This window comes from Chlorocebus sabaeus, chromosome 13, assembly GCF_047675955.1.
Source record: "Chlorocebus sabaeus isolate Y175 chromosome 13, mChlSab1.0.hap1, whole genome shotgun sequence".
NCBI lineage: Eukaryota > Metazoa > Chordata > Mammalia > Primates > Cercopithecidae > Chlorocebus > Chlorocebus sabaeus.
Genome location: NC_132916.1, coordinates 66,840,244 through 66,856,007, shown reverse-complemented (window position 1 = coordinate 66,856,007; position 15,764 = coordinate 66,840,244). Strand labels below are relative to the sequence as shown.

The 15,764-nt window shown below is 32.5% G+C and overlaps 1 protein-coding gene across 1 annotated transcript in view; it reads right to left on the bottom strand.

Moving 5' to 3' along the window:
• Positions 1-15,764, bottom strand: part of VTA1 (vesicle trafficking 1) — a 76,890-nt gene that overhangs the window by 14,060 nt on the left and 47,066 nt on the right. The window contains exons 6-7 of the mRNA XM_038000813.2: positions 8,071-8,247; positions 2,663-2,743 (exon numbers count right to left, since the gene is read on the bottom strand). Coding sequence (XP_037856741.1) covers positions 2,663-2,743; positions 8,071-8,247 — 258 coding nt within the window. The remainder of the gene's footprint in view (positions 1-2,662; positions 2,744-8,070; positions 8,248-15,764) is intronic.

Below are 15,764 nucleotides of genomic sequence, written 5' to 3'. Positions count from 1 at the left end.
TATTTTTTGGACTCTGTCTCACTGATCTATTTGTCTGTTCTTCCGCCAATACCATACTGTCTAATTTACTGCAGATTTATGTTTTGAAGTCTAGGTGGTGTCAGTCCTCCAACTTTGTTCTTCTCCTTCAATACTATATGGACTATTCTGGGTCTTCTACCACCCCATATAAACTTTTGATAGTTGGAGTTCATATGCACCAAATAACTTGCTGGGATTTTGATGGGAACTGTCCATAATCTATAGATCAAGCTGGGAAGAACATCTTGAGAATACAGAGTCTTCTTATGCATGATTATGAAATCTCCATTTATGTAATTCTTTGATTCTTTCATCAGCATTTTGTAGTTTTCCTCATATAGATCTTGTAATGGGTTTTGTTACATTTATGCCTGAATATTTTTGGTGGAATGCTAATGTAAATGGTACTTTGTTTTCGATTGTTGTGTTTATGTAAATACAAACACAATGGCAGTGTATTTTAATTTGAAATCCCACTTGTTTTGTGCTATGTGGAAAGCAATTAATTTTTGCATATTAATCATGTATACAGCAATCCAGCTATAATTGCTTATCAGTTTTTTGATTGATTCTTCCAGATTTTCTACAGACTATCATGTCATCTATGACAAAAATAGTGTTATTTTTTCTTTCCCTATCTTTATAGCTTTTCTTTTTCCTTTCTTACTGCACTAGCTAGGACTTCCAGTATAATGTTAAAATGTCAGTGTTGATGTTTATATTTCATCCTGAATGAAGTACTCTATGTTTTGTCATAAGCCTGGTACCTTTTGAAGGAGAATGTTCTTTGTGTCTAAGTCAAATGAAATCCTTTTCTTTTATATTCCATAATTCTATTACTGTTCAAAATCATGGCATATTTTTGTTTGTTTCCAAATTGAGATTTCTTATATAATATCAAAATTTTTCTTAGATGTTTTGTTTTAGTTTTTTTTTTTCTTACTGGCAGGATTCTATGGCTTCTTATCTATGTCTTTCATATTGTGAAGCTTCTATTCTATATATTACATGAAATTCATGTCACTTTTCTTAAAGGAGGGGAGTTCTCCAATTTCCTATTCTAATTTTGGAGCAATTGCTTTCCAAGCATGTGGGAAAGCTATCATAGAATCTTTCTTCTTTAGAGTATCTAAAGAAGTATATTTCACCATTTCTTATATTTCATATTTCTCTTTTGCTTGATTACCACCCTTATCTTGATGGAGTACATCCTGAGTTAAGTTCCTTAAAAAAGGTATGTGCTAGGCAAAAGGTGAGAGTTCTTACATATATAAAAATTATTTTGCCCTAACACCTGCCTGACAGTTTAGATGGGTAAAGAATTCTAGGGTTCTGGTTCTATGTGGTAGACTAAGCATATATAATTAACTATTCTTCCACCTGAAACCATAACGAAATGATAAAGTAACACAAAAGGAAATAAATCTACAAAATTGAAAAGGAGAAGAGAAGAGAAAAAGAATGAAAAAACTGAAAAGGGAAAATTGACAAGAGATTTAAAGAACATCCCCCTAAAACTGTGTAACAAACTGCCCAGACAGTGTTAGGACTCTTAAGGTAGGTATGATATCCAGCTCACCCACAAAAGGCTCTCCTCATTCCATGGCTGAGAGGCAGGAAGGCTTAATTAGCCAGTTCCCACTCATATAGGGAGAACAGAAAATTCGAGGTGAAAACACACCGACCGACAGTATCAGAGGAAACTAAATAACAGCTATTAGAAATAAATGGCTGGGCACGGTAGCTCAATTAAAGCTTACCAAATATCCCAGCACTATGGCAGGCTGAGGCAGCCGGATCATGAGGTCAAGAGATCGAGACCATCCCCTGGCCAACATGGTGAAACTCCATTTCTACTAAAAATATAAAAATTAGCTGGGCATGGTGGCGTATGCCTGTAGTCCCAGCTACTGGGGAAGCTGAGGTAGGAGAACTGCTTGAACCCGGGAGGCAGACGTTGTAGTGAGCTGAGATTGCGCCACTGCACTCCAGACTGGCGACAGAACGAGACTCCATCTCAAAAAACAAAACAAAACAAAACAAAAAAGATCTTTACTTTGAATATAAAAGGATTAAATATCATCTGACATATGAAGAAAACAAAGATCTGAATGAGAAAGACCAAAATAAACACAATGCCTGATTTGGGCTAAAAAACAGAGAAGTAAAGATTATACTTAAACCAATCATTTAGCCTGTAAACCAAGCAACCAAAATAACCTCAGAGATTTTTATTTTCAATAATGGTCAGTTCCTTTCTTTTTAGATAATTTAATAACACTGTAGATAAGTCACAATCAGAACTCACAATAATCTTGAACTAAATTAATATAATCTAGCATAGGCTTCCATGGCAGCCTTGGCTATACGTTTGTTCTTCTATATTTATTCGGTACTGTATGAAGAAAAGAACTGTAACAAAAGAGGACACCTTTGGATGTTGGTATTTTTAATATCAAACAATCCTGGCTCGTTTGAGAATCTAGTGAACATAGGCATTCAAGGAAATTTATTTCAAATTACCTAGAAATGCAAATTTAAGTAACAATATTTAAATATATGGTACTGTCAAGGTAAAATTACAAAACAGCAACCCCAAACAGGAGATAAATGTATCTCACAAAACAGTCAGCTGACTTACCCTGGGAAATTGTATTGAAAAGTGCGGGATCAATGGCAGGTATAGTCTGTGGAGTAGGTTGGATAGTATTACTTGCTACACCTGCAAATCAGAAAAGCATAAATGAGTATAAAAGTATTACACTTTTTAATTATACAGTAGGGCAGCACTTAAAAATCATGAGGCAATTTCATTACTTTGTTTATTTTCTTGAAACATCAATGGATTTTAATTGGATATACTTATTTGATGTTGGAGGGTATCGAGTGTTTACATATGTGTATGGGTTATGCTTTCCTAATATATATTTTGTCTAATGCTTCAGATTACTTCTGAATTAAAGCTTACCAAATTCTGTAGAATTAACAGACTTTCTACCTTTCAATTTCTCAGCCAATTTAATTTGGTGATAAAGTAGGAAAAAATTCTAATTTAGTTTAACTTAGAAGATGAATCCAGTTTCATCACTGTGCATGAAATTCCAAATTAATATTTGTAATTCTCTAGTTTACACATTTTAAGATATTTTTATACATCATAACAATTATCCAATAAATAACAGTTTTGACTTTGTTAGAATGTTTCAAAACTGTCATATTAATGAGTAACTTAGCATTCTTGATTAATGGTAAGGAATATACTAAAGTTGAAGATTATTTATTAATCATCTAAAAAACTAACAAAAAGTGTTAAAAGTTCCCCCCAAAAAAAGGACTGAAATGATTCTATCAGCAGGAAAATAAAATGAGGAAAAGTTGATTATGGCAAATCAATGGAGTTAAACAGTCTTTCAAAATGGACTGTTTGCCAAACTAATACACTGAATTCGAATAGGCAATTTGTAGAAAGGGTAAAGTGGGAAAAACACTGGAATAAGAAAAAGGAAACAGAGAAAAAGGTTAAATAAAGAGGAAGTTTCTAGGGGAATGGATATGTATCCACTGAGAGTTCTAGAATAAAGGTTTCACAAAAGATGGCTGAAGTTCTAAAATTTTCTAAAGATCTAAAGTTTTTTCTGGTATGAAGTTCCAAAGTTCTTCTGGTGTGAAGTTTTAACTTTTAAGATTTTTCTCATTCCTAACCTAAGAGAAAAAATGGTTTAAATATACATTATTTACCTCACTTAATTGTGCTTAGGGACAAACTCGCTCCGTATTTATACCCTTTGGAACTATTAAAAGCCATACAATCTTGTTTTTTAACTAAAAATTGAAAAATTTTAAAGTACATAGGGATACAGATGAACAGTGAAGTACAAATGTTATATAGTACAAAAAAATATAAAGGAGAAAGCCTGCCTCTCCTACTCCAAAGCACTTTAGGGCTAGCACCAGTTTCTATGACACCTTTCCACCCACCTACAAATAACTGTGTCCAATCCAATCCATATATATGTTAATGCTATTCTCTGCTGAGAAATTTGTGTACTTGTCTAAACCAAAATCTTCCAGAAGGCATACTTTGTGTGTGTGTTTTGCAAATGGTAGTAAGTTCTGCATACTATACTGCTTTATGCATTTTTCACTTAATGTGTCCTAGCAATAATTCCAGATTAATACATATAAGTCGTGCTGTTTTTAATGATTAGTGTCCCATTCTCTGCATGCATAGTTTATAAAGCAATCCATTACTGATGGACATTTAAGTTTTAATTTCCAATCTTTTGCTATTACAAATAATGCTACAGTAAATATTCTTATATACTGTGTATATGAATACATTTATAGAAAACTGTATAAAATATAAATCCAAAGTGAGGAGACAGACCAATTTTAGGCTGATCTATTCAACGACTATTTTTTGCTTGATTTTGATAAATACTCACCGAACGTATTTAAATTATAAACATTTGACAATTTTCTCCATAAAAGTTGCCAAACACTGAAAGGCACATAAATATATATTATTTTAAAAATGCTAGAATGTAAAATCTGAGATGGATCTTCAGAGACTAGTCGTGTCTAGTGCTTTGAAACAGGTGTACCTATAGCTTATGTAGATTACATATATTTTTCATATACATCTTTATAAACAAGGTAAATCTACTACACTTTAATGGTCCAATCTATAGATCAATGCCATTCGTTGCTAAGTAATTTGCATTTCTGCCTAAATTAAAATACTCCAAACAAATCTCTAAATAGAGAAGGCTATCCAGAAAGTGTGATTAAACAGACTCCTGAAAGAACATAACATTTGGAGAGACACAGAAAAAGAGAGAAAGACATGTTACCTACATTACCTATGAGGAACAGCATAAGCAAAGAATGAGTGAAACCTTAATCATGAGAAATAGTGTTGACAGAAATGCGTAGGCCAGAGTATCAACAATAGGATATCAAAGCTTACAGAAGAATGCAAACACGGTACTTCTGACACAAGTACACAGCCTGTATTTTGATCTATGAAGTGAGTTGCATTTTACAATGAAAGGCTAGCTTTGATCATAAAATAACTTTATTATTTAATCTAGCTTTATTACTAAAATCTTCTCCTGTAATACGAACTATAAAAAGCTTATGTTTCCTGAGAAAGAAAAAAACACACTGTATCAACTACATGTGATATCTGTGCAGTGGTGAAAGCACAAGAAGCAAACATTTCGCCTGTTTAAACAATCACTATCCCTGTCCTCATTGCACCCCCTTTGCTTTTTTGTGGAAGAACTAAAAACTGCAAATTAGTACATACTATTCTTTTCAGCTATCTTAAGGATTTCCCTTTGATAAAAGGGCATCCTGGACCTTTATATGAGAGAAAATAAATCATTCTTAAAGTGAGTAAGAAGGGAAACATTTGCTATTATTTATACATTAAAAACATTATTTTGTTTTCTATTAGGCAACTATGAACTTCTTTTTTTTTACCGTTTCAAATATAATAGAAAAAAAAATCTGGGGCTAAAAGGAGATTTCAACATCTCAAACCAATCTTAAGGGGAAATATACTATCAGAAAAGTAGATTTTGAGAGGATTTGAGTTCCTTGGAGGAAGGAACATAGAAGGCAGGTGGCCAAAACATGAAGTCAAAAAAACTTGGATTCAAATCCTGGTTCTGTCATTACTGGGTATGTTTGTTTTCTTAGAATAACTGCTTAGCCTCTTGAGAGTTTGTGAATTAAAGACAGTAACATATAATATAGTTGAGCGAGAATAAGTGTGGAAATTACCTATGATAATCATTTGACTGGTAAGGCTACAAGAGTGTATAAAATATGATTGGATCTCATTCTATAAAAGTTTTAAGTTTTTTAGTTTTATTCTTCCCTCTAAGGAACAGAAGAGAGAGAAAACAAGAGGCTCATGCTACAGTTAACTGGATCAAATTGAACTGTTTATGACAGAAAACTTTCTAATGGAAAACCACCTAATATTTATCTTTATGTCATGACTATTCTAGCCAGGAGATACATTGTGTATTAGTTTGAACATATAAGACTACCAATACTTCATCGTTTTTGTTACACAAAACTAGCAATTTCATATGGATCAATCTACCATAGCCCTCCTACTAAAAGTGCTTTTTCTTTCGTATACTCATAGAGTTTACCTATATATAAAATATACACTGATATGCCTATGCCACAACTCTGCCTGGAGATATACTGTCTAAAACAAAACTTTTTGGATAGTCTTTCTATAAGGTTAATATCCTACCCCCAGTTGTGATACTTCTCTTGATTTGCATAATAATTTTAAGTGATCATTAACTTGCCATTAAATACCTTGTCTCTGCTTGGCACAGAAACAGGAAGGAAGAGGAAAAAAAAGAGGGAAAGGAGGCTAATTTGCTGAACACTGATTTTGTGATAGGCCTACTACTAGTCCATTTTTATAGTTTTTCCCTTTTAATAATTAAAATAACCGTGAGAAGTATGATTAATTTCATATTAGAAAGAGGAAAAATTAAGGTCATGAGAAGTTAAATATCAGCTGAGTTTATGCTTTAGCACGGGGTAGAAACAAATAACCAATATGATTTGCCTCCTAATTGCATTTTATTTCCTCTTGGCTCCTCTATAGAATGCTTGTGTCTGGAACTCTTGATCGTATTTAAACCTTCAAGTATAATTTGAACAGTATTCATCTAAGGCAAACAGATCTAAGTAGCTGGTTTCACTTACATTATTCTACACTGGAACTAACGAATATTTCTAAATATAACAAAATACTTAATAGTGTTCCAAGAAATTTTACTTCCAAAACAAATGCAAATAGGTTTGTCTAATAATGTCATCACACAGGCCACAAAATATTGAAATGTCAGGGTAAAATATGCTGAATGAAGACACAAAAAGAGATCAGTGCTAAAATTATCATTTCATCAATAATCTTAAAGAAAATGTCAGCAATATTTTTGCAGATAATATAAACTTGAAAGTTTAAAATAAGAGGAAAGACACTAATCATACTTGATGTTACGATGGTCAAAATAGAAAACTTGCATATAATGTAATTCACGTAAAATAACTTACAAGGTTTGGGTAAAATAAGGCTGACAAATGAAAGTCAATAAAGTAACAGTGTGTTGCATAATAGGAACAGTAGAAATCAGGGCTCGAAGGATGACTATCATTCCATTCATTAAGTATTTTAAAGCATTTATATAGTTTAGACCATAAGTCACCTGGGATAAAAGTAAATTTTTAAGAAAAGTTTTTGAAAAAATTAAATTAAATGTAAAATTTAAATTAAGTGTCCTACTTGGAGATAAAGGTGACACTTTGTCAACAATGCAATTAAAGGGAAGAGTAACTGAAATTTTGTCAAAGTGTCTTTACTGACCCTGACTTAACTACTGAGGACTAATTTTGTCAGATTTTTAAAAATAAAAACATATACATACAGCACTGATTTATTCAAAGATAGGTCTCTCTTTCCTGTTGGTTTTTTAAAGTGTCACATTTGTAAGGTTAAAAAAAAAATAACCCAAATCCCTCCTTTCACTTGTCTTATGATTTCTTTGTTACTGAGATTTTATGCCTTAAAGCCCACTCCCTATCACGGGCAGAGGCATAGTCCCAAAGGAATGAAACAAACCTAGGTATCACAGTGAGACCCTAACTGACACATCCTATAATCAACCCCATTCACCTCTGAGCCATTCTAAAACAACAGTGAGGGGAAAAGAAAGGGAAGAGAAGAAAAAGAGAAACAGCATATATATGAAAAGCATAGAAACTAATCTTATTAATAAAATATAAGGTTAATAATCAATGCACATAATACTTGTCATTTCTCAAATAACTAGAACACAACTTTTATTAAAACTTTAATGAAAATAATTTAATGTTTCTTGTGGGTTCAAATGGAATTCAAGGAACTTGTCATGTTTCACGACCATCATTATGAGGCACATATATGATAAGAAATGCAGTTCTTATTTATAAAAGGGGAATTAAATAAATCATTCAGTTATAGTTTCCTACCTGTGCTGTGAGGCACTTCTGCTGGTGTATTAGCTGGAGCGTGTGCACCCGGAGGAATCTGTATTCCAGTATAGTTGCCTGATGGCATGTTGCTTGGGTCATAAGTTGAAGATGATGATGGCTGAGTTGGCTGAGTGGGCAGAGAGGCTGCTCCAGCATCTTCATTTTCTTCAACATCTATCAGATCACATATACACAATGTTATACTAGGTATTTTGAAATACAAATGCTAAGTATTCTTATTTCACTATACACATGACAAATGGAATCTTTAAATGCAACTCTATTTAATGCAGTGGAGAAGCAGGCTCTCTATTCTTAAAACAATATTTTTAATTTTTTTATTTTCTTAAAAAATGTAAACGTACCTGACAATATGATTATCACTTCTTTCAGGTTAATATTTTCTAATTCTATAAAATCTCTGCATATAGTGTGTGTGCATGTGTATATATATGTTTTTATATATATATATACACAAACATATATTTTTTTTTTTTTGAGACGGAGTCTTGCTCTGTCGCCCAGGCTGGAGTGCAGTGGCATGATCTGAGCTCACTGCAAACTCCACCTACTGGGTTCACACCATTCTCCTGCCTCAGGCTCCTAAGTAGCTGGGACTACAGGGGCCCACTACCACGCCCAGCTATTTTTTTTTTTTTTTTTTTTTGTATTTTTAGTAGAGACGGGCTTTCACCGTGTTAGCCAGGATGGTCTCGATCTCCTGACCTCGTGATCTGCTTGCCTCGGCCTCCCAAAGTGCTGGGATTAAAGGTGTGAGCCACCGCGCCTGATCTGTATTTTTCTTTAAAATAAACTTTCTTTAAACTTATGAAGACTCAAGGATATTTCTGGCAAAACATGTCACATTTATGCTATCCAATAAGAACTCCATTTTCTGAAAGCTGACTTTTACTTAAGATTTACTGTGTAGTAGTTACTAAATGATTGTGAGTTGTTCAATGCATTTAGCTAATAAACAAAAACAGGAATAAAATTTTGCATTTAGCTATGTAGAAAGAAATGAGATATTTCATTTGGAAAAGTCCTGAAATGTAAACTTTTAAAATATACTGTATCATGAACCGAATTTGAAAACTACTTTGAAAAACTGAACTTTGAGTATAAAATGACAATCAGCCACTATTGGTAATCATAATAACTTAAAATAAAAGCAAGCTAGAGCTACAAGTTCATCAAAGAGAATAGATCTTATTGTTTCCTACCACATCTTTAAATAACTTTTTTGTCTGATTATAAACAGGTTATTCAATGTAGTTAATTTCAAATAGAAAAAAAGTTAAATTTACTTACTAATCTGAGATGAGCATTTTATCAAGCAACCTTGTGTATGTATTTATACTTTACACACATTAACATGACTTTCCCCAATACTGGAGAACTCTAACATTTATACATTCTGAGAAAGAAAAAAGCTCCACAACATAAAAGCACTAGAGCACGACCAAAAGTTGGTAGAAACGAGAGTAAGGGTAAGAGGAAATCTTACCAGGTAACATTTGATTTTATGTGGCTTTTCATCTGAGGGCACTCAATAGTCTACACAAAAGAAAGAGTTGCCAAGAAGTGAGCCATGACATGTTTGTATGAATCCCAACTAAATACCTACAAGTTCCTGAATTATGCACACTCAGGTAAGACTCTAGGGGGCCCTGGAGAAAAGCAACAACTTACAGCTGAAAGTGGGGGACAAAGTTTGAGTTCTGGCAAGTCAATGGTCTGCTTGAACAAGAATCAAGACTTTGCAGAGAAAGATAACAGGCTGCAGAGGAGCTTCAACATGTTATCAACAACAGAAGTTATTAAAAACTAGGGAAGAAAAGGAAAATGTAAAAAAAAAGAGTCTACAAAAAAGACCTCAAAATGACCCTGATACTGAAATCAGCAGAAAAGCACTTTAAAGCAACTATGATAAATTTGTTCAAGGCCATAAAGAAAAACATAGACATAACAAATGAAAGAGAAAAAAAAAACTAACCAGAGGGGGGAAAAATTGTAAGAGGAGAAAAAAAACAGATGGGATTAACAGAAAGGAAATGGCAAAATAAGTTTAAATCTAGCTATAGCAATTACATCAAATGTATGAACTAAACACTATTTCTCACACAGGGGTTGAGAGTCAGAATAAAAAAGTGCCTTTATGCTTTTTGCAGGAAAAGTACTTTAAAACACAAAGACCTAGATTTGTTTAAACTAAAAGGATGAAAATTGACATACCATGCGAATATCCAGTAGACAAAAGCTGGTGACTAATTTTAATAATAAACAAACAGAATCAATGACAAGGAATATTAGCTGAGATAAAAAGGACCATTTTATAATGATAAAAAAGTCACATAAATATCAAGCTGACAAAAGCTGGGGTGGTAAACTTTAAAATGAGGACAAACAGAATTAATAACCTCAAATATCAGCAAGATATAGTGGGATGTTCCATAATAATAAAAAGGTTAGTTCATAAAAAATAACTATAAAGGTACATGTGCCTAATATAATAACAGAGTCTGAAAATGAAACAAACTGACAGAACTAGTAAAACCACTATAGTTGGAGACTTAACATAGAACATCATAACCAATAACTGCAGAATACATTCTTTTCAACTGCACATAGGACATTCACCAAGACAGATCATATGCTGGGCCATAAAATAAATCTTGGTAAACTACAAAATACCGAAATCTTTTATAGTATGTTCTCCAACTAAAATGGAACTGAATTAGAAATCAATAAGATATCTAGAAACACCTCCAACATCCTGAAATTAATATATTTATAAATAATCCATTACTCAAAGAAGAAATCACAAAGAAAACTGTAATTATGGTGAACTGAGTGATACCAAAATTTGCAGGATGTCACTAAAAACCAATGCTTAGAGAGAAACTGATAGATTTAAATTCTTCTATCAGAAAAGAAAGATTTAAAGATCAAAGATCCACATTTCCTCCCTAAGAAGCTAAATAAAACAAAAGCAAATTAAACTCCAAGTGTGGTGCAGGAAAAAATAAAAGGAATAGAAAATAAAAAAGAAAAAAATTTACTAAGTACTTGTTGAAATAATAAAAAAAAAATTAAAACATCTCTGTCAAGAGGTTGGGGGGAAAAAGAGGAAACAGCTATTATGAATATGACAAATGAAGGAGGTGATATCAAATACATCCTACAGACATTAAAAGGTTAGTTAAAACAATAAGAAAATATTATGCCAATAAACGGCACTACCTCAGGGAAATGAACAAACCACTTGAAGATACAAAATACCATAACTCACCCAAAAAGAGATGATCTGAATAGTCCTAAATCTATTGGGGAAATTGAATTCATGGTTAAAAACCCTCCTACAAAGAAAATGCAGGGCCTAAATGGAATAAGCAGTGACTTATATCAAACATTCAAGTAAGAAAAAATACCAATCTTATGCAAACACTTTCAGAAAACAGAAGGGATTACTTTCACCTTGTTTTATGAGGCCAGTGTAACCCTGATACCAAACCTCACAAATCCTGAAATGTAGACATACAAATTCTTAATATCAGAATCAAATCCAGTCATATAATACAAGGCCTCATCATGACTAAGTTTACCAATGAGTGCAGGGTTGGTTCAACATTTGAAAAATCAATCAATGTAACTCATATTAACAGAAGAAAAAAAGTCCTATGACGATTTCAATAAGTGCATAAAAAGCACTTGACAAAATTCATTATTTATAACAAAACTTCTCAGCACCCTAGAAATAAAGAAAATTTCTTAGTATTGCATAGGGCAAAAACCAAACAAAACAATGGACATATTTATTGCCACTGGCACAATAGGCAGGAAAAAGAAATGAGGATTGGAAAGGAAGAAGCAAAACTGTCTCTCCTTGCAGATGACATAATTATCTACATACAAACTCTCAATGAATTTACAAAGTAATTATCAGAATCAACAGGTAAATTTAGCAAGATTGCAAGATAAAAGATTATACAAAAATCAACTGTAATTTATATTAGAAGCAAACGACTGGAAAACTAAATTATAAAATTAATTTCATTTACAAGAGAATGAAAGGACACAAAATACTTGAATTTAACAAAAGAAGTATAAAACCTCTACTCCAAAAAATCTAAAATGCCACTGAAAGAAATTACAGGAAGCTTAAATAAAAGGAAAGATATATTATGTTCATGTACTGAAAGATAATTCTCCCTAAGTTTAATACTAATCATAATCCCAGTAGGCATTTTTTCTAAAAAAGAGAAACTGAAAATCTAATTCTAAAATTTATGTGGACACTCAAAGGACAGAATAGCTAAGATAAAGGAAAAAGAAAAGACTGAGTTACTCAGCAGATGGGTGAGAGTAATACACCCAAATGAGGAACGTATGGACTCCAAAATCCAAATAGGCCCACTAGGTACTGTACCTCTATTCTTGGTTGTAGGAGTGCCTAGATACAACAATATCACCTTAGTATGAATATCTTGACATGCCCCATATTACTAGAACTTCAGAAATTTCACTGAGGTTCCTGAATTTTAGTCAGATTGATTTCCCATTCTCTGAGAAGCAAATGTCTTACCACTAAGTCCAGATTAGTTGCTCACTAGGTCCAGTCAGCATAATGTCATCAATATAATGGACCAGTGTAATATCTTGTGGAAGGGTAAGAAGGCTATTAAGATCCCTGCAAACTAAACTGTGACATAGAGCTGGAGAGCTGATACACCCCAGAGGTAGGACAGTGAAGGTGTACTGGGGCCGTGCCAGCTGAAAGCAAACTGCTTCTAGTGAACCTTACGGACAGCTATGAAGAAAAAGGCCAGATCAACAGCTGTATACTGGGTACCAAAGAATGTTAATTTGCTCAAGTAATGAAACCACAACTGGTGCAGAAGCTGCAACAGGAGTCACATAAAGGAACATAATAAAGAATAATGGGTAATGAATTATAATCACTGAATATAAATTCATGAGCCCATATTGATGTAAATAATTAAATGAATAAACACACACATTTATTTATGTATAGACTGGAAAGTCTATCCTCATGGTAGAGTGCCAACTAATTAAAACAAAAAGAATGATAAATCATCAACCCACGGGGTGAAGTTGCATAAAAAATACAGGATATCTATGTAATATCAAAGTATCTTCCTTAAATAGCAAAGGGAAAAATAACTTTAATGGGGAATAACTCAGAAGACACCACATTACCCAAGTGATCACTTAACATCACCAATATTTCACCAAAATCGTATATTCTAATGTAAGGCAGGGAGGACAAAACCTTATTTTGGGCTATTCTGCAAAAAACGCATAGGGTTAAACTAATTATGAGGCAACATCAGACAAACAAATTGAGGAACAGTTAACAAGTAATTGTACTTTTCAAAAACATCAAGGCAAAGAAACACCGGAAATCCTGAGGAGCTACTCCAGATTAAGGACACTAAAGAGATATGGCACCCAGATGCGACGTATGATCTACTTGCATGAGGAAGAAAACTACAAAGGGTATTACTGAGTCAATTGCTGAAATCTGAACACAGACGGAGATCAGTTGATACACTGAATAAATACTACACTTCTCAATTTTGATAAGTACACTGTAGTAAAAAGAATGCCACTATTCTTAGGAAACACAGAAGTATTCAGGAGTAAAAAAGCATATCTCTAATTTACTAACAAAGACTTCTATATATATATAAAATATGGAAAATAAATATATATATAGAAAATAAATACATATATAGAAAAATATATATATATATATCGTCTTGTGAAGCCATAAGCCATTTCTAAGGAGATACAGCTAAAAATCATGACATTAACACCAGATTATGATACCAAGTTGTATATTAAAATTTTACACACACACACACACACACACACACAATCTATAAAATAGTGGTAGGGGGAGTGGGGAGAGACAAAAGAGGACAAGGGGTGAGAAAGAGAGAGAGACTATGAATCAATGAGAGAATGTTTAATTCGGAATCAAAGGCATATCGGAATTCTTTATATCATTCTGGCAACTTTCCAGTAAATTTGACATTGTATCAAAACAAATTTACCATATAAAATGAGTGGTTTCAATGATCTATTGTTCTTTTTTTTATCATTAATTCTACAGATGCTCACCAACATATGATGGTGTTACATCCCAATAAACCCACTGTAAGTCAAAAATCTAAGTAAAAAATGCATTTAAAATACCTAACCTACTGAAGATCATAGCTTAGCCTGGCCTACATGAAACATGCTCAGAGCACTTACATTAGTGGAAAATCATCTAACACAAAGCCTTTATGTAATTTAATAAATACTGTACTGAAAGTGAAAAACGATGACTTTGTAAGGGTTCTCGAAGTACAGTTTCTATTGAATGCATATTGCTTTGCTATCTTCTTAAAGGTGAAAAAGTATACATTAAACGATAAGTTGAAGCCTGTTTGTAGTATCTATTAAAATGTCATGGTGATGTGGTATTCAGCTAGAACTTAATACACAGTACTGTCTTCAAAAGTATATACTCTTGTTCTTTATCTAAGTTAACTATAGTACAGTATCTATTATTTTATACTGGTTTTACTAGAAATTCAATTCCAGAACAATAGAAAATTAGGTTTTTGTGAAATATACTACCTTTTACACTTAAGACTATGATGCAAGAGTTAATCCTAAAACACAACAGAATATAATTCTACACTCAGAAAAAGAAAACAAATCAAAGTCTTAAGAGTTTTCTCACACAAATTCAGATTTAATGACAGTATATCTTGTAGATATATAGGCTATCTTTGAGAAGATATTATTAGATGTTATGACATTAAGCCCTGATTATGACACCAGGTTATGTTTTAAGTTAATGAGTTGAAAAAGTATGCAGTGAACATATTCTTCTTTATATTGTAGAGGATTTATTATTAATATTCTGTAGCTTACAATTTTCTACTATCCAGAAACTCCATCAAATCTGTATGAAAATAACAGAAATGACAACTTCCATTTAAGCTGACTTATGGAAAACAAAAACTATCTATATTTAATAATCTATTTGGTATTATTAATAGTAAGGACCTACAATAACCATTTCAGAACAAAACAGATCGTGATAATCAAAATGCACATTTCCTACTTTCAAAGGCAAAATGTTAGTTTTTTTAAAGAAGTCACTGATATTGAAAGAAAGCCAAAAAAACCCCAAATTGACAATTTATTAGGTATTTCAATATACCTAAAATGAAACATCTAAAATAGTCCTGAAAAGTAAAATGGCTAGTTGGTTTCACAAAATAATGTCTAGGGTGAATTTAAAGACTAGATAATTCCACTGTTCCAAAGCATAGAAAAAGACTAGAAACATTCTGATTATATTTATGAAGTAAGCATAACATCATAACATTGACACCAAAAAGGAAAACTGTAGACCATTTTTGGTTATAAATGTCAATGTAAAAATCCTAAATGATATAGTAGTGAAATGAACCTATCATTATAATAAAAAACAATATATATATCATCACCAAGTGGGGTTTATTACACAATGTAAAGTTGGTTCAATAATAGGCAATATTTCAACATAATTCATTATAATACTAGATCTAAACAGATTAATCAGATTGGGGTTAGCCAACGATGGCCAGTGGGCTGGTGGCCTGTTATTGTAAATAAAACTTTACTGG